General features: G+C 42.8%; 1 protein-coding gene across 2 annotated transcripts; it reads left to right on the top strand.

Annotated features, from left to right (window-relative positions):
• The first annotated feature begins 233 nt into the window (after nt 1-233).
• ap4b1 (adaptor related protein complex 4 subunit beta 1) lies at nt 234-18,816 on the top strand. 2 transcript variants are annotated; one of them, XM_075476161.1, is made up of 14 exons: nt 234-316; nt 555-689; nt 1,360-1,584; nt 1,673-1,803; nt 3,405-3,552; nt 5,275-5,560; nt 5,875-5,973; nt 7,415-7,526; nt 9,916-9,999; nt 10,159-10,262; nt 12,573-12,780; nt 12,919-13,233; nt 14,321-14,473; nt 18,106-18,816. In XM_075476161.1, exons 2-14 carry the CDS (start codon nt 577-579, stop codon nt 18,534-18,536), a joined length of 2,409 nt encoding a protein of 802 aa, XP_075332276.1. In that variant the 5' UTR covers nt 234-316; nt 555-576; the 3' UTR covers nt 18,537-18,816. The 2 variants fall into 2 exon arrangements, with proteins under 2 accessions (XP_075332276.1, XP_075332277.1); XM_075476162.1 differs by having other exon boundaries at nt 234-377.
• Nucleotides 18,817-18,826: the final 10 nt, after the last annotated feature.

The following is an 18,826-nucleotide window of genomic DNA, read 5'->3' as shown; positions in this document are numbered from 1 at the left end:
TCATAATTTATTACATGTGTAACTAAATCTTTTTGTTTAGTTTGGCTTGTGAAATAATTATTTGTTTAGTACTTGGTTTTTTCCCCCCGCTTTGGCATGAAAAACTACTCATCTGCGATGATTTCAGGACCCAAAAGAAAGTTGCTGGGCCGTGATGATCCACAGCCCGTTGGGTGTTATTCCCACACCTGCCAGCAGAGGGCAGCAAAGACCCAACGGGGACATTTAAACAGAAGAAGAAGAAGACGCGATGTAAACAAACAGTCATTCTAGTAGCTTTGCTACGGATGATTTCCTCATTTTGAAGTATTTTTTGGTAATACTTTTAATCTCAATCGATATTTGTGTTAGTATGTTTTTTGTAACAAGTGATTTAGGTCTGTATCAACGAGGTCGAGACGTTTGGTTTAAGTTTTTAACTGCGGTTTAACGGTTGTCGCGCCTTGTCTCAAAGGCCAGCAGATAGTCCAGTTTATCTGTTGACAAGCTAACTTTTACCATACACTGTGTGTAAAACAGAGTAGGAACTGACATTATTACTATTATTATTGTAGTGGTCATCTGTCTGCGGCAATCATGCCGTATCTGGGCGGTGAGGAGACGGTGAAGGAGCTGAGGAGGGCTCTGTCCAACCCCAACATCCAGTCTGACCCGCTGCGCTACAGGAACACCATCCTCAAAGTCATCAGGTAGCTCACAGACGCATGCTGCTTTCTTTTTAATCGGTATACCTGCACATCCATATTAATCCAAGTGGGGGGACAAGGTCCGAAATCTGGCCCCCTGCTGACCCCACCCTGTGTGATTTTCTGTCTTAAACGGCCTCTTTATTTGGTGCACTTCGTCCCAAAGTGACTCTGCACCCATAGAGCTTCCTCTATTTCCCCCAGTCAGTGACAGTCACAGCCCGTGTGTGGAGCCCTAGGTGAACCTCATCACGGGTGCTTCATGAAATCAGAAAGCATTTCACCTGTTAAGTTTCCTCAGAAAGTAATTTATGTTGGACTAACACGTTTATATGCATGCTCAAAGGCTGGTTATGGTCTGAATAATGCAATAATATATTTGTTTAGCGCCATTTAAACTAGCCCGGTGTGCTCCTAGTCCTGGACAAATTGGCAGTTGTTTGAAATCAATGCCACTTGTCTTTCGGGTCAAGGCCACCAACAAACTGTCTTCTAAATCTTTCCAGAGAGCCTGGTAGACCTCGTCTTAATGACACCACACACAGCTCTTTATTTGAGTTATTTAAGTAAGATGAGTTCCACATATATTTATGTAAGACATCTCTAACTATTGCCTTCTCATGTGGGACCCTCATTTACTCATTCTACTCCCCAACATCCTCCTCCGTCTCAGGGCGATGTCGCAAGGGGTGAACGTGTCGGGCCTGTTCAGTGAGATGGTGAAAGCGTGCGCCACAGTAGACGTAGTCCAGAAGAAACTGGTGTATGTCTTCCTGTGTTCTTACGCCACTTTAAACCCGGATCTTTCCCTGCTGGTCATCAACACTCTGAGGAAAGACTGCCAGGACCCGAACCCCATGGTCCGCAGCCTGGCCCTGAGGAACATGACTAACCTCAGGTGAGCTTTGGCATACGGGCATCTGAGTGACTGCAATCATAGAGGTCTGTGATTGTTTTTTTTTATTCTATGTGTCTGTTTGTGGCAGGTTGCCGAGCCTGGTGGAGTATGTGGAGCAGCCTCTGACAGCCGGACTGAGAGACAGGGCGGCGTGTGTACGGCGGGTGGCCGTACTCGGCTGGGCCAAATTGCACAATCTCCAACCCAGCTCTGATATAGGTGAGGCTCTCGTGTCTCGTTGTCAATCTTTTTGTCTATTCCTGTCATCCAGAGAAGTTTTCAGTTCTGAAGAAAGGATCTATTCTGTCAGCTCAGATTGCAGAAATAGCCGTTAGCATTAAAACGTGAATCGTGACTTATTTAGAAATCTGGGTTTACACCGCAGTCCAAGAGCTGACACATCAGGTAAGCTGATCTTCACTGGCACTGAGATGAGCCCCGTCTCAGGGCAGACAAAGTTCAGGAGAGTATAATACCGTTGTCAGGAACATGAGTAACTTTTGGCTCAGTTGGTTGGACGGTTTAGGTTGCATGGATTTGCTCTCACCTTGTTTTCCAGCTGGATCAGTGCTGAAAAGCAGCCTCACAGAAAAAAAAAAAAATTCATCAACCAAACCGAGCATTTAACACTTCCTCAGAGTCATGTAGGCTGAATAAAACTGAACTTAAATCCCCTGAGATGACCTCGTACTGTAGACTCTGGCTTATAAAGACAGACATAGGGAGGTTTGCTTGCAATTTTATTGATACTGCGATATATATTGATATTTCGTTTCCCGATAAAGTATAGATTTTTCAGTCGCGAGTATCGATTTTTAAAATTTATTTAGTATTATTTTTATTTTTTTTAAAGAAAACTTTATTGAAAAGTCAGACGTTACAATTAGTGAAAACACAGAACATTAATTTAATACAATACAATGGCGGGGGGTCACATTATACAAAATAGTGATAAATTAGTTAATAAAAATGTTATAAAGTGCACAGCTCTCACGTTTGTGACATGTTCGTTTGTTTCTGTTTGTCTGGCTGTGTTGTCCTTCCGGTTCAAAGGTTGGACCGCCAGTCCAATCAGCGACAATTCATGTCAAATCACACTGTCCCTTTTTTTTTTTTTCCCAGAAAATGATGTAAGTGTATCGAATCGTATCGTTGGCTGAATATCGTGTATCGTGAGATTAGTGTATCGCTACAGCCCTAGTCACCAGGGCAGGCATTGAAAAAAAAAAAACTAACAAAATATTTAAGCCTATAGATGCCATTAACAGATCGATACAGTAATCTCACACTTACTGATGATTAATTAATCAAGTGAAAATGATAAGCAGAAACTGGCTGCTACTTCCTTTTCTTAATTCTCTTGGATGCAGTGAGGGTGGACTTGGTTTTCCACACACTGCTTCTGCATTTTGACGTAATAATAGTGCAATATGTAATTTGTTGTAAAAGGTTATATTTGCCTACTTTTAAGACCATGAAAGTATCAGATGATTTCTTGCTGTGTCCTAATACAGTAAAACTTTCAGTGTGTTGTGCAAGCACAGTTATCTTATCCATGGTTTGGTTTTGTCAGAAAGTCTCAAGTGTACTATCTTCATGTCTGTAGATGAAGAAATCAGGAGCTAGTCTCTGTAGTTAATGGGCTTTTATCCATAAGCCTAAATGTGCCACCATCGTTTGAATATTTTATGCACTCCTTCAATTATAAATCTTCGTCTGACATCAAGCACTTAACAGAAAACAGATTTGATACAATACAGCTGTGTATTTTCCGTGCATCTGCATCAGGCGCACAGACCTCTTGTTTATGATATTCCCAGACGCCGCTGTGGTGAACGAGCTCTACAGCCTGCTGAGGGACCCGGACCCTGTGGTGATGGTGAACTGCCTCCGAGCTCTGGAGGAGATCCTGAAGGATGAAGGGGGAGTTGTGATCAACAAACCTATCACACATCACCTCCTCAACAGGTTGGTGCTAAATCATAACATCAGTCAGTAATGTCCACGACTAAAATGTGTCAAAACAGTAGAAATTCAAGTCACTTGAGTGTTTTCTTTCTGTTTTTGCAGTTGTTCTTCCTGATTGTTTTGTATTTGTTTCTGTGTAAAATGAGCCTTCGTGTGCAGGGCTGAGCTGGTCTCTCCATAATAATCAACCATTCATCTTTGTACAGCTTATCAAATCAACATAGCCTAATTGCTTCCTGTCAGGTCTGTCTCTAATCCAGTGTTATTTGAAAGGCATTAGAGGCCGGAAGAGCCAGATGGGAGGATACAAGGTCAGTCTTTGTATGCAACTCTCAGAGGGAAACGTGTAAAAGCAGGGTGGGGGATATCCAATCCCAAGGAAAGACCAAGAGTTGAAGCACTTTCTGATTTCTTTACCCTCTTATTTGATGTGAATCTTCTTAAAGCTTCTGGTCACTGCAGATGTTCTGACACTTAAAGCAAACAGGAGGCTATTTTGCTGTTTTTGCTCTATGTTTGGAGTGTATTAGTTCCCATTTTCAGCAGCAGAGTCTACATGCTACATGCTACTGGCACCCCTAAATTCTAAGCACAGAACACAGGAATAAATGCAAATAAACAAGTTTGTATTGATGCCCCAAGCTATGGAATAAGAAAAACAGAAAAAGACTGTCGGAGTTAAATAAAAAGACAGATGGGGCACAATTATTGGCATCATTATGAAGAATTTAAGAAAAATGTATGTTTATAACCAAAAATCTAGCAATTCCAAAGGCTTTAAAGCAATCTTCAAAGATCTTTAACACCCTGTTTTAACAGTTTGAAATGTTACCGATAATTTACACAGTAAATTTAAAGTTGATGAAGGACGTGGCTCTAAGACGTCAGTCAATATGAGAAGGGTGGTGTGGCTTGCATTAAAAACACTGTGCAAGACATCTATAGAGCTTCGGGATGATCTGGAGTCGGGGTTTCAGCTCGTAATGCGTGTCTCAAACTAAACTGAGTAGTGCTGCATGTGCGGAGGTCGAGGAGGACACTGCTGTTGAAAGACAGGCGCAGTGCTTTTTAGGATGATGTTTCATGGTGAGAGAAGCTAGTTAACTAACTAAGTAAAAGAGAACCCTGCTCATAGTAAATCGTGGTGGTGGTTCCATCGTGCTTTGTTGTCTGGTGCCGGAGGTACTAATTGTATCAAATCTGCGATGTGATTAGAAGATTTACAAGACACTTTACAGCAAAATAGGTTGGTAAGTGTTCCAAATCTACTATAAGTTTGAGGTGAAGGTCTGAATCGGTCAATAGGACAACTAACACTAATTGAAAACTAACTAAATGTGGCAAAAAAACCTGACATTAACAGATATTCTATAATCCTGAAATCCTTACAGTTCTGACCAGGACTGTAGCAACTCATCAAGGTAATTAAAAACAGGGCAGCTTGGTTTGTTCCCCAATTTCCCCAGTTTCCATATCGTAGTATCTTTGCCTCGCTATCTTCTGTTATTACAAAAAAACATGATATCTAAGCATTCTGCGATATGTTTAACGAAACCTAAAAAGTTTTTTAACAACAGCAACAGATCTGTGATAAATCTGGCTTTCCTATTTATATCTTCAGCTCATACAGACCGACTGAGCAGACATTAGGGGCAGAATGTTTTATTGTTATTCACTTTGGTATCACACAGAACTGTCTAAACCTAAAGTCTTTGTCCCCAGGCTGAAAGAGTGCGATGTTTGGGGTCAGTGTGAGGTGCTGAGGTTCCTCCGGCGCTACCGGCCTCAGTCAGAGGACGAGCTCTTCGATATCCTGTCCCTGCTCGATGCCTCCCTGGACAGCCCCCATCCTCCGATCATGGCCGGCACTCTCAGCCTCTTCCTGAGCCTCTGCTCCGGCCAGCCCGCTGTCAGTCTGGCGGCGCTCGAGCGGGTACGCGGACCCCTGCTGGCCGCGTGTGGAAGCGGGTCGAGGGAGATGAGGTTTACGGCCCTGTGCCACATACAGGTCGGTCCAAATAGTTCAAGGATGGTGGTGCAGGGCTGTTGGATTAAAAATACCAGTCAAAAAAAGATGAAAATTGAAACTCTTTTAAGGTTTTTCTTTCATAACAATATTTTTCTACTAATTTAAAAAAAAAAATCAAGTCAGTTTCACGAAGTTTGGCCGTGAATTCTGAAGAAGTCACCAGCAACATTTCCACCAATTTGTTTGTATTAGTTATAAGAAAAGAACTATTCTCTGCATCACTGTCTCTTTATCATTTCTTGTGGATGCATGAATACGTTTTGAGAAATAAAAACGTGTTTGTCTTGTTGTAGCTGCTGTTGCGTTCTCTTCCTGGCCTGGTGGGGGCGCACTACAAACGTTTCTTCTGTGGGTACGCTGAGCCGGCCTACATCAAGCAAAGGAAGATGCAGGTGATGCTTGTTTGTTGTTTTTTTCTTTGCTTATTTGGACTTTTCCTACATTTTAAAACCAGAATAAATGCAAAACATACTGACGTTTCTATAAATGTCACCTCTCCTCAGAATATGATCTCAGTTTTAAACAACTAGAAGGATTTCTCAGCTCCTAAAACGCACCCGAAGCAAAGAAGAGACTAATTGAGGAGATAAATCAGAGTATCTGCAGATGTGTCACATTAATCAATCTTTTCAAAATTAGATTAAAAGTAAATGCACCCTTTGCCCCGAACACATTTATCGTTCATCTGACAGAGATAATAGAAAATGAGGAAGTAGGCTGTAACAAATGGGTCAGACGACATATTTGATTTCAGTTTAAATACATAAACAGTCATTTTGTTAAATGTCTGTTATCGTGACTCCCATTTTGTGTTTCCTTCTTTCCTTCTCTGCTCACAGAGGAACTGAGATGTGGCAAAAGGAGTTGAGGATGTACTAATGTGGGCTTGTGAGGTGGGGAGGATATAGATGGACAGATACTTTATTTATCCCTTTGGGGAAATTTGGGTTAAAGTGTTCAAACAGCACCATAAAAAAACAGTGAAACATCATGTCGGACTGGAAACTGGTCGTAGGATTAGCAGCAGTTAGATGAAAGTGATTGTGATAAAAGCTTAATTCACTCCACTGAACAATGACCTGCCACCACACTCCCTCCCCCGACCATGCTTGTGTTCATCATTTCACTCTGACAATAGGCGAGAGGCTGAAGATGAAATGAGCTGTGCCCTCACCAGTCGCTCCATCTCACCTTCCCCTCAGTTGTGAATAAATGCCAACCCAGAGGGAGCGGTTGGTGGTTTTCCAGCAGAGAACAATGGACTTTAAGTGCCGACTTAGAGCTCAGCTGCTTCACGCTGAGCTGCAGCACAGGCCCAGGTTCAGAAACAACGTCATCTGTAAGGAGCATAGATGCAAACAAGAGATGTTTCGGAAACACTTATTAATACCACGGAGACTCAAAATCACTACAACTCTCACCATGAATGCAGTTCGTCAGCCTGTCTTCAAGCTGCTTTGATAATCTTGTAATGTTCCTTCCTTTCATTTCAGGTTCTTACATCACAGTTTCATAATGTTCCGATTATTCAACTCAAACCCTGAATAGCTCCATGAATGAATGTTGTTATTGTGTCTTTATCCTCATTATCGTGTTCTCTGGTACCTCTGCAATACCACAGCAAAATAAGTACCATTCTTTTTTCAAAGGTTCTGCATCTTCTTGCCACTGAGAGGGGGTAGCGCTTCACTCAGGAGTTTCTGAAAGGACTTCCACTTTATTAATTCTGTAAAGGAGCAGAACATCTGTGGGAGAAAAACATTCAAACAAGCAACGCAGACAAAAAGGATACGGTCTTTGGTCAGATTAAAACCACAGGTGTTGTGTTTGCAGGTGCTGGTGGAGCTGGTGAACGATGAAAATGTTGCAATGTTGCTGGATGAGCTGAAGGGATACTGCACTGATGTCAACGCTGACACCGCCCAGGCTGCAATCTCTGCTATTGGTAAACACACACCACTTAATGCTGCTTTATACCACACTGTCTCATAACATAACATTAAAAAACATTAACTCTGTCTGGGCACGCTCATAACGTGGAGGTTACTGTGTTTGGATAAAAAAACACAGTTATAGGAATGTTGAATATGTTTATATAGGAAAACTTACTTTACTGTGGAAAATTCTTTTGTCACTCCTCGTTTGTTTATTTTTCAACCAGGAAAACAGGAAATAGGCGAGGCAATTTATTGAAACATGTGTAAACATAAAGGGAAATACAGCATATCAGCTAAAAACAGAGTTTGTACAATTCTAACAATCTTAAAGACAAGCTTTCTGTCCTTTCGTTAAGGAGTCTTCAGGAATAGTTCTCCAGGTTTCTTGAAGGACATCCCAAAGCTCTTCTTTGGATGTGGGCTGCCTTTTGTTCCATTCTCTGCCAACATGATCCCACACTGCTTCAGTAATGTTGAGCTCCGGGCTCTGGGGAGGATTCATCCCTCCATCAGACCTGCTGCCACTGATTTTCAGCCCACTTCTTGTGTCCTTTGGCACAGCTCAGCCTTTTCTCCCTGTTTCCCTTCCTTAAGAACGGCTTCTTGACAGCCACCCTTCCATGGAGCCCATTTCTGATGAGGCTTGGTTCAACAGCAGATGGATCAGCTGAAGCTCCAGATGCATCTCTCAGCTCCTGTGTCAGGTCTTTGCTGGATCTTTTCCTCTTTCTTAAGGACATCACTTTCAGATCCTGTTCATCTGCTGTAGATAGTTCTTTAGGCCTGACACTTCTTCTTTTGTCCTCCACTTGTCCAGTTTCCTCAAATGTTTTAAGGACACGCTGCACACCGTGCTGAGATATGCCAAGTTTTCAGCTAACAGCTCTTTGGGAATCACCTTGTTGCTGCAGAAATCCTGTTTTCTGTCTGTCAGACTGTGTTATCTTTGCTGTTTTTCAGAGATGCAACTAAAGAAATGGGAACAAATGATGTGTCTGTGACAGGCTGCATTTTAAGATGGGTTCTTTGCTAAGTTGCCTTTTATGTGTCAACACAACACTGGTTCATCCCTTGAGTTGGGACCCTTTTTTTCATCGGTCAGTTAAAGGGGTAGTTCGCCATTTTGCACATTAAGCCCTGTTTTTAGGTAGTCTGGGGTGAATTATAGATGTTCTGATCACAATTTGGACATTTGGTGCTGAACGGAGCATTTAGGTATCCACTGCTGCAGCCCCCCCCCCCACCTTTGCATTGAGTCAATGACCACTCAAGCAAACAATCATAAAACGGCATTAAACTTTCGTTTGAAAAGACATGGAACTCACCGTGTGTTCAGTGGTGGACAGCGATAAATTGACCCGAAAATCGCAGCGAAATGTGCCTTCTAACAGTTGTTTTAGCATTTGGTGGACCTATTTTTCCGGACACCGTTGAATAGCAGCAGCAAGACATCCAGCGACATACAGCGCGCGGAGTAATACTAGTCAAACCAATACAAATCAATGAAGACGGACAATAATGGTAATATAACTTCTCTGGAAGCGTATTTCGCGGTGATTTTCGAGCCAACGTATCGCTGTCCACCACAGACCACACGGTGAGTTTCATGTCTCTGCAAACGAAAGTTTAATGCCGTTTTATGATTGTTTGCTTGAGTGGTCATTGACTCAATGCAAAGGTGGGGGGGGGCTGCAGCAGTGGATACCTAAATGCTCCGTTCAGCACCAAATGTCCAAATTGTGATCAGAACATCTCTAACTCATCCCAGAATACCCCCAAACAGGGCTTAATGTGCAAAATGGCGAACTAACACTTTAAGTGGCTGAACAAAGAAAAACACATTCCTCTGAAAAAGGTACAAGGACTGGACTGAAAATGAGTGAAACGGCAGCAAATGTCCAAAGAAACATTCTGATGCTTTCAGAAAGCTGGAGATCAGCTCAAGACCATTTAAAAAGATTACAGGGAAAAAAGTCTGCTTGGAAGAAAATATAGAGAAATGTGGACTGGATCAAGACATTTTTTCCAGTACTTTAAAAGTATTGGAAGATAATGTAGTTAATACAAAGAGTAAACACTTTAAATTAGCTCACAGCTCGTCAGCTCCTTTGAAGCACCTAATGTAGTTCTTGCCATAAACTGCTGACTGATAGTTAGGACCAGATCATTTTGGCGTCCTGTTACACTCAAAAACATCTACTGTAACAGTATTGTGTTCATTCAAATAGGAAGATTAGTTTTATTCCCAAAGCCTTTATTTTACATTATGTTCTTACGGTGGCTCAGGTACATTACAACCAGGTGGCTTTCAGGTAATAATCTTTAAAATGATATATCCTCTCTGTGCTTAGTCAGTATAATTCACCTCATGTTTTCTCTTGTCTTGCTTGCATCCAGGTCGTATTGCAAGAAGCTACAGTGACAGATGTTTGGAGATCCTTACTGGGCTGCTGGGCCTCAAACAGGATCACATCACCTCTGGTAAATCTGAGTCCTCGCACGCCTACAGATATACACTGTCAGTAAGGCTGTCAGTAAGCAGCTGCGTCATTTATCACTGCTGAAAGCCACTTTGTTTTCCAGCCACATCTTTGCACATGACATCTTTCCCTTTCTCTCCCTCCCAACTCATCTCCTCAGCGGTGGTGCAGACGATGCGTGACCTGGTCTGGGTGTGTCCCCAGTGTAGCGACACAGTGTGTTTTGCTCTAGAGGGCTGCGAGGAAACGCTGCAGGACAGCCAGGTTAGATCCCAGACGATACCACCGCCACACCCACACACTGCCTGCATGTAAATATGCCAATAACCACTCACAGCATCCCAGACTCGTAATGGGAAGGTTTTAGTACCTGAAATTCAAGTACTGCAGTCACCTTCATTTAATTTTCTTTTCTTAAAAAAGTAAAAGCTCCTTGTGTCACTGCTTTTAGAAAAAATGTTTGGACGCTTTGGAAAGTGTACGTTTAAAACAGAATGCAATGATCTGCAAATAACCCCTATATTTAATTAAAAAAGAAAAAAAAGGTACAGAGACGACATGTCAAATGTTGAAACTTGTTTTAGACTAGAAAAAATCTGTCATCTGGCTAAAACATCTTACAACTAATTAGATTAACTGGCAGCTGATCAGAAACATAATTATGTTATTAAAGGATCACTTTACTCACCAATTAGGACTATTTTGTGTTGGTCAATTACAAAAAAATCCCCCCAAAAGATCTATTTAAATGTAAAAACTGGAGAAACACCAAGGGGGGTGAAGACTTTTGCATGCTACTGTAGAAGTATAACATGGGACCTTTGGTGGTGGATACAGTTTTTCGTGTTGATGATTGAACAAGCCAGCTAAACACAAATAGTGATCACTGTAAACAAGGAAGATCTTTTCATATTTACATGTTCTATCCTGCACCACTGCTCATCTTGCCCTCGTTTGCATATGAAAACCCAACTTTGCATTTGTTTGCAGCCACATGAGGCCATTGTTGCATTAAAGGGATAATCCGGAGTAAAATGCACTTTAGATCAATTTACGGGATGTTGGGAGTACATACGTTGAGTTGACATCAAAATCATGTCATTCGGATGTGTTTTGAGAATTTCGATTTGACCGTTTTTAGCCAAAAGTCGTTAGCCTGGAAGTGAGAGGGGCATATCGTTTTGCCGCTACAAAACACTATTTTTATACCTCTTCTACAGCTCCAAACAACATAACACTTACGTGGTAGTGAGTAGAGGGTCCCTAAAGCCAAACAGAAGTGTCCCGAGGTCTTCATGTGGTCGGATAGAGAGTCCAGAATGAATTTAATCAAGCCAGTACCTGCTCTTCTCTGCTGCTCAATCAGAGCCTCTTCCATCAACAGGACGCTATCTGACGCGAGACATCACGTCACGTGACATTTCAAAATTCCAACCTGTTAGTAAGCTAGGCGTTGCTGTTGCATACAACTTCATTTCACTTTCGAAAGAAGTACTGGACTATGTTTTTAAAAAGAAGCGGCAACGAAATTGTGAATTTCCAGAGCGAGTTACTCCACACTTGGCAATCAACTCCTATGGACTCACGTGACGTGATGTCTCACGTGAGATTGCCTCTTGTTGATGGAAGAGGCTCTGATTGAGCAGCAGAGAAGAGCAGATACTGGCTTGATTAATTCATTCTGGACTCTCTATCCGACCACATGAAGACCTCGGGACACTTCGGTTTGGCTTTAGGGACCCTCTACTCACTACCACATAAGTGTTATGTTGTTTGGAGCTGTAGAAGAGGTATAAAAATAGCGTTCTGTAGCGGCGATACGATATGCCCCTCTCACCTCCAGGCTAACAACTTTTGGCTAAAAACGGTCAAATCGAAATTCTCAAAACACATCCGAATGACATGATTTTGATGTCAACTCAACGTATGTACTCCCAACATCCCGTAAATTGATCTAAAGTGCATTTTACGCCGGATTATCCCTTTAAGTAAGGCACCAATGAGTGCACTTTTTTTACAGATTGTCAAATATAGAAGCACCTGACATAATACGTAAAACTGAATCAGCTACTGCAGAGCTTAGTTGTTTCCTCTCCGTGGTTTTACTTTAATGGGGATTTTTATTATATTTATTATTTATAAAGGGGAAAAGTTGGAAGATCCTAATCCACCTTCCTCCAGCAAGAAGCTCCACATATTTTGGGGTTGTGGGAGTGTTTTCAGTAAGTTTCTCCTGCTAGATGATCATCACTGAAGCTTTAAATAAAAAAGAAATCAATCCATAATTCCCTATATCGGTCCTTCTTCTCCCCAAATGAAGGAGGAAATAAAACCAAATGCAAGAATAAGCCAATTGGAGTCTCAATTAAACTCAACATTACCAACTGATCCCTCTGTTTAGCCATCAATGTAACGTATTCCGCATTTTGAAATGGGTGGTTATCCCCTCTGTTAGCGTTTAACAGGCTCAGCGTCCCGGAGGTAAATGCAGGGATTGTGCCAGTGTTGAGGCTGGTGCTGATTCAGCAGATGGGGCGTCTAAATGTTCCACTAATTCTTCTGATCCTCCTTTAGGGCAGGCAGGCCTTGTTGTGGCTTCTGGGCGTGTACGGGGAGCGGGTCTCCAGCGCCCCCTACACCTTGGAGGTTTTCATTGATGGAGTGAGGAGCGAGGCCTCGTTGGCTGTCAAGATGGAGCTGCTGACAGCCACCGTGAGACTATTTCTGTGCCGGCCTGCCGAGACCCAGGACATGCTGGGAAGACTGCTCCACCACTGTATAGGTGCGTGTTCCCGGTTTGATCACAGACCTTGTTGGGACTAGAAGTCCTTAAAAGTCAAAGCTACGGCGTAACAAGAACAGCTGAGCGAGCATGTGTGGTCATTGAAGAAATCATTGTTATCAATTTTGTGTTCCCCAGAGGAGGAGACAGACATGTGTGTGCGTGACCAGGCGCTTCTCTACTATCGCCTGCTGCATTGTGGGATAGAGGAGACACGAAAGGTCCTCCAAGGTCGGAGATCAGACCCTTCTCTTGGCGTTTTGATTGGCCGCCAAGCCGAGCCCACCAGCCAGTGGGCATTCAGCTGCAACACCCTGGAACCTCTGAGGCCGGGTACCTTAGAGGCAGAGCCATCCAGCAGGGGAAGCCCTGAACATGTGGCCTCAAAACTTAAGCCAAACACGGACCTCTCAGACACACTGGACTGTAGCCACATTGAGTCGGCTCATTCTGGTGAGTAATGGCATCAAAATCTTTATTAGCTCTGTTATTGTTTTGTCTTCCCATTCCTGCATGGAAAAGTACAGAGTACAGAGACTATTTCATTTACAATGTCTAAGAACAAAGCCAATTTTAACAGCTCCTTATTTTGTGAGAAACACACCGCCACACAACTCTCGTGGTAAAGGCAGCGACATTTTGAGCTATTTTAGCCGTGCTATAAGTTCACATCCTGCTTGATGTAGTCAGACTGCACAGTGGCGATACTTGCTGAATCATAGGCAGAAACACAGATTCCAAGCATCACTTTAATGTAAAGTAAGTTTTAAGAGCTGATGGACTGAAAAAATACAGCTCTGTTGACACCTCTGAGCTTTGGTGTGCTGCATGAACTGTTTAAATCACATTTTCCAGTGTTTGGTGTGTCTTTGCAGTCTGAATCTACCACCTCAAAGGACAGGTGACTGATACATCTGCAGGATAATATGAAGGCTCCTTAAGAATGAGTTGTACTAACTGGCTTAGTTTCAGCTGGTGGTACATCTGCTTCTCCTGACTTGCCTTTTTGCATTGCAATTTCTCAAATGGAACAAACTGTCCTCGCTTAATGGGAGTATTTCTATGAGTGTGTGACCTGCCTTAAAGCAGTGGAAGCCAGAGATTTAATAAAGTCTGTCCCTCCAGCCAAAAAACAGCCGGAACTGAGTAATTTGGATGATGATACCCTGCATTATCATGCAGCAGACAGTGCCTCCAGACAGGCAGCATAACGCATTGAGAGCTTTTGTCATAACCTTTAAGTTGACCACAACATGCATCCTGTTTCCTGTGTGGTATTTGCATGTTGCACTGACAAGAGTTTTAAAAACTCTTACCTGTCAGTGAAAGCAGATCAAAATCTGTATTGGAAAAAAGATCTTTGTGACTAGATTGTATCAAGGTTTAGATTTGAGAAATTATTAAAATGAAACTGTTTTCCCAGGGCCAAGATGAGCGCCCATCTCAGCACCACCTATATGGCCAAACTGGCTTCCCATCTCCTCGTTTTCACAGCGTTCTCCCTGCCCTCCTCTCTCTGTCCTTTCTTTGTCCTCTCTAGGCTCAGACAGTGCCGATCAAAGCTGTGACTCCTCCGCCGGCGTCCTGGCTTCCAGCGTTGTGGCCCCCCTTGCTCTGTCCCTCTCCCCGGCTGTCAGCCCAGAGGAGTTTGAGCGCCTGTGGCTGCAGCGACACGCTTCGCATTCTGAACAAGGTAATGACTTTGGAGGATGCCGGTAGCAGCTTCGACCCACTCTTTCCTGCCAAAAGATTCAGGCTTGCTGAAAAAACGGTGAAAAAAAAGTTTAGAGATGCACAGATGATAGTTTATTTTTTCAGGCCTCATCAGCTTATTCTGATTTAAGCCTAAAATCACCTGTGGGAACATCACTTTTTCAGGACCATCTCTTTCTGTCACTGGAAATCTAGAAAAAGATCATTTGCAGGATAATTTGAGGTAAAATCCAACAGAAAAGGAGTTGTAGTATATTCCAGATCATATTGCACCATATTATAGGTCCTAAACCTTTTTTCTCTTTCACTTCTCTGAGTGTATTAAATCTGACATATTATAGAATAATCCCTTTTTTTTTTTGTTCTTGGGAGCATATTTTAGGGTGTCTGAGGTCACCTGCAAGCGTAAAACTCCTCAAAAACTGACATTTTTATTTCAGTTCTTTGTTTGAAGGTTCCTTAATTTAACGAGCCGTTCTCATTTTAATTTCAAAAGTCATTTGGTTCACTCCACCTCCTCTGCTGAGTCTGTCCCACTCACTCAGATCCACCGGATGAAGCCAGCTTCTGGTGCAAATGTTCTGTTGTCAGCTGCACTGAGGAGCATGCATCTTCCATCTACCAGCAGCCTCAGAGGATATAAGTGATTCTAAACTGATTGTATCAGTCATTTTACATTATTGCCATGTTTCCTTTAAAGATGAAAGTCTTCAAGTACCATTGCACACGTTAATATATAGATAAAAATGATTAAACGCAGTAATTAACGGTAGACTTGAATGACTATGAGTTACTCGAGTAGCTGCTGACCTCACCTAAAGGGCGAGGTTGAGCACCTGCTCAGTCCCCCCCCCCCCCCTCAAAAAAAACACACTGCTAACAAAGAGGGTGAACAGAAAGGCCACTGTGCTTAAACCAACAAGTATTTTAACCAAAGCCTGTCTCATACTTGTCAATAAAACCTCAGAAAATTCTGTCAAATTAGGCATTATATGACACCTTTTAAAGAAGTGGAGTATTTTTACTTTTGGTAATAAAAAAAAAATGTTCCAGTTAATAAAAACAATTTAGGTCCGGTGCAGTCGTTAAACATTAGTGGCAAGTTTTTTTTTTTTTTCTTCAGACAAAAACATTGTTGCCTCGTCACCTTAAGTTTTTTAGTTTTATTTACCACATTTCCAGTGAAGATGTCCTCTTTTAAAATTAAAGCTATTGAAATGATGCCATTAAGCATCTGTGTTGCTATGGACATCAAGCATTTACAGCACTGACCAAAAAAAGAAGAAGAATCCGACAAAAAAAGCGCCTGATCAGTCAGAGCTGGTCAAGCTAAAAGGCATAAATTTGAAGCCTTGTTTGTTTTTATGCCGTTTCAAACATTTACTTGCTTACGGAGGCATTTTGTCATTTTAAATATGTATTTATACTGAACTACATTTGACAGAGGGATGGGGACAATTGTTTTGGCGAAGGGTAGGATCCTTGCGCTGTCTTTGTGCCACTGCGTTTTGTTTGCATAGTATACCGGCAGAAAGGGGATTGCAGTGATAATTACAGAGCTGAATTGAGGTTTGTGTGTATTAAGACTCAACTTTAAGAACCAGCTGCAACTAAAGGGCCCCCAGCTGAGTCTCCACACATCACAAGCTTTTGTGGGGGAGAAAAGCCCCTTTGACACAACTCAAAGACCACCTCCAACTACCAGCTGGGACCCTAGAAGTTTATGTGTAGTTCACGGCTGTGGTTGGTAACACTTGGCCTGTTGGTGGTGGAAGAAGATGGGAGGAGGCAGAGACCAAAAAAAAAAAGGGAATTTTCCAGCTCCACTGAACAGCAAATCAGAGTCGTCTCGTTCTTCTCCATAACGTAGTTGCGTTGTACTGCCGTTACGCGCCCAGTACATCCGTGTTCAGCGTTGGTTTTCTTGTCCGAGTTTTCCCTCTCGAAGTACTTGGCAGCCAAGGCTGAAGAGCTTCCCCTACCCTGGTTTGTTTCTCCATGGTTTTCCTTCCCCGGGGCTCCTCACGTGCATGTTTTTTGAGGCAAGGCAATTTTATTTATAGAGCACAATTCGTACACAAGGTAATTCAAAGTGCAGGGTGGGAGGAAGCCGGAGAGAACCCACTCGTACACAGCGAGAACATGCAAACTCCACACAGATCCTGGGAATCGAACCTGGAATGCTCTTGCTGTGAGGCGACGGTGCTAACCACCACACCACCGTGCAGTTTTGTTTTTTTTTTATTATTTTTTGGGCTTTATTAGATAGCACAGTGTAGAGGAGAGACAGGAAGCAGGGGACAGAGAGAGGGGGAACAACACGCAGCACAGGGCCGCCCGATGCGGGACTCAAACCGGGGCCAGCTGCAGCGAGGACTATGGCCTTGTGTACATGGGGCGCCTGCTGTACCCACTACGCCACAGACCGCCCCACCACTGTGCAGTTTTTACCTCTTTTGACGACTGACGCACATTGTGCATGAAACTGACCTGGAGCTCCTGCGGTCCACAACATTGGTTTCCAACCTGGTTCACAGATACATTGGTTAACTAGATAAAAAAACACCCAAAGAGAACAGACCCAAGACGATGCTGTCGGATTAAATTAGAAAAAGAAAGACGATTTAGATGAGACAAGACGAGAGTAAACACCGAACAGGCTTTTTTTTATAGACTTTCTTTAATGGAAGCAATTTCACAGGTAGAAATGTAGCAGTACAGCGCCACAAAGAAGCCTTCCATTCTATAATTTTTCCCCAGTTTTTTTTTTATCCCTCTCACAATCCCACCCCAAGCAACAGAACAGTTCTACGCATTCAATATCAACATATAAACAGTACAAAACACATACAAACACATGAATATGGAAAATGACAACGTAAACTAGTAAATTTAAATAAAAATATAAAAAGTGAAAAAAGAAAATAAATAAAATATAAATAAATATATGGGGGGCTCAGTCGTCGCAGTCAGGCAGAGATGTCAAAGATTCAATATAGTTTAAGAGAGGTCTCCAAGTCTTTGCATAACTTTAGATGCAAGAGGCTGCAAGGGGGAACCAAATAGGGCCAAGAGGGGATCTGGTGAAATAGTAGTGTTGTAAGCTGTGCTAAGAGTTTTAAAGATTTCAGACCAAAATGTGGCAAGCCTGGGACAAAACCAAAACATATGGGAATGGTCGGCTGGGGATTGTTTGCAGCTATTACAGGAATCGGTTATATTGGGGTAAATCCGAGATAGCCTCAAATTAGTGTAATGAACTTTGTGTACAACTTTACACTGTAGAAGGCCGTGCCTCGCACAGATTGAAGAGGAGTGGACCAACCGTAAAACTTGTTGCCAATAATGATCGGGTAGTGCGGTTCCAAGCTCTTGCTCCCAAGAATCCTTGGGACCGGATGCTGGTGTGTCTATAGCAGAATTAATAAGGCTGTAACCAAACAGGCTTTTACACATTGAATTACAAATGGCAAATTAAACTAAATGATTTAGTTTCTTATTCTTTTGACAGATTTCTTCTTTTTGTGGCACTCCTATTTTCCCATGTTTGAGTAGTTTCCTGGTATGTAAAAGCCTTGGTGATTATTTAACCAATTGTTTTGTCGCTACAAGGCGCCGTGGCTGCTGAAGGGCGCGAGGACTGTGTGTGGATGGAAGAACACATCCAGTGCCCGACTGTCCCTCACTGTTCCCCACAAAGCCTCCAGGTTGCCATGCAGCTGGTCAACATTCAGACCCTGGCCTTCACGCCGCCGCACGCGCTCCCCTGGAAGGTCTTCCTTTATACGCGCACCCAGCACACGGGCACCGTCGGCACACTCATACTGGGGGAGCTGCTGTACACCGGAGAGGCCAATCAGAGACGAGGCGCACAGGCGGAGGTGGAAATGGATGCAACAGCTGACGGACTGGAAGGAACAGAAGACGGAGTGCATGAAGTAAAAGTAACTCTGAAGCAGCAGCCGAGAGATGATAAAGCTCTGAGGGGGTTCCTCTTAATCCTTACAACTGTACTGCACACGCTCTCCTCAGAGAAGGCTTAAAGTCAGCACACACAAACGTACAAATTATTACTGTATGTCCTCCCAATCACTGGCCTAAACACAGGGTTGTGACACCTTTCTCAAAGTCAGATTCAAGCACTTTCCCCCCCCATTTCACCATGGACATAAATTTATTTAAAAATACACCGAAACTGATCATTTCACTCCATCATCCCATCAAATCAGTTCTCCACAGGGAACCAGGACTATGTTTTGTGATTGCATTCCACAGAAGGATGACAAAAAAGTTTGGTTTTCTTATAAAGTGTGACCTACTCAACCTCCTGTGT

The sequence above is a fragment of the Odontesthes bonariensis genome, chromosome 10, assembly GCF_027942865.1.
Source record: "Odontesthes bonariensis isolate fOdoBon6 chromosome 10, fOdoBon6.hap1, whole genome shotgun sequence".
Taxonomy (NCBI): Eukaryota; Metazoa; Chordata; class Actinopteri; order Atheriniformes; family Atherinopsidae; genus Odontesthes; species Odontesthes bonariensis.
The sequence above is the reverse complement of the archived record's forward strand: the minus strand, read 5'-3'. Positions and strand labels throughout refer to the sequence as shown.

Excerpts from the sequence above, each read along its gene's own strand:
- ap4b1 (XM_075476161.1), top strand. The coding sequence starts at position 577 with ATGCCGTATCTGGGCGGTGAGGAGACGGTGAAGGAGCTGAGGAGGGCT. Across the intron at positions 1,585-1,672 it reads AGGAACATGACTAACCTCAG|GTTGCCGAGCCTGGTGGAGT; the intron begins GTGAGCTTTGGC and ends TGTTTGTGGCAG. Across the intron at positions 14,474-18,105 it reads CGCTTCGCATTCTGAACAAG|GCGCCGTGGCTGCTGAAGGG; the intron begins GTAATGACTTTG and ends TGTCGCTACAAG.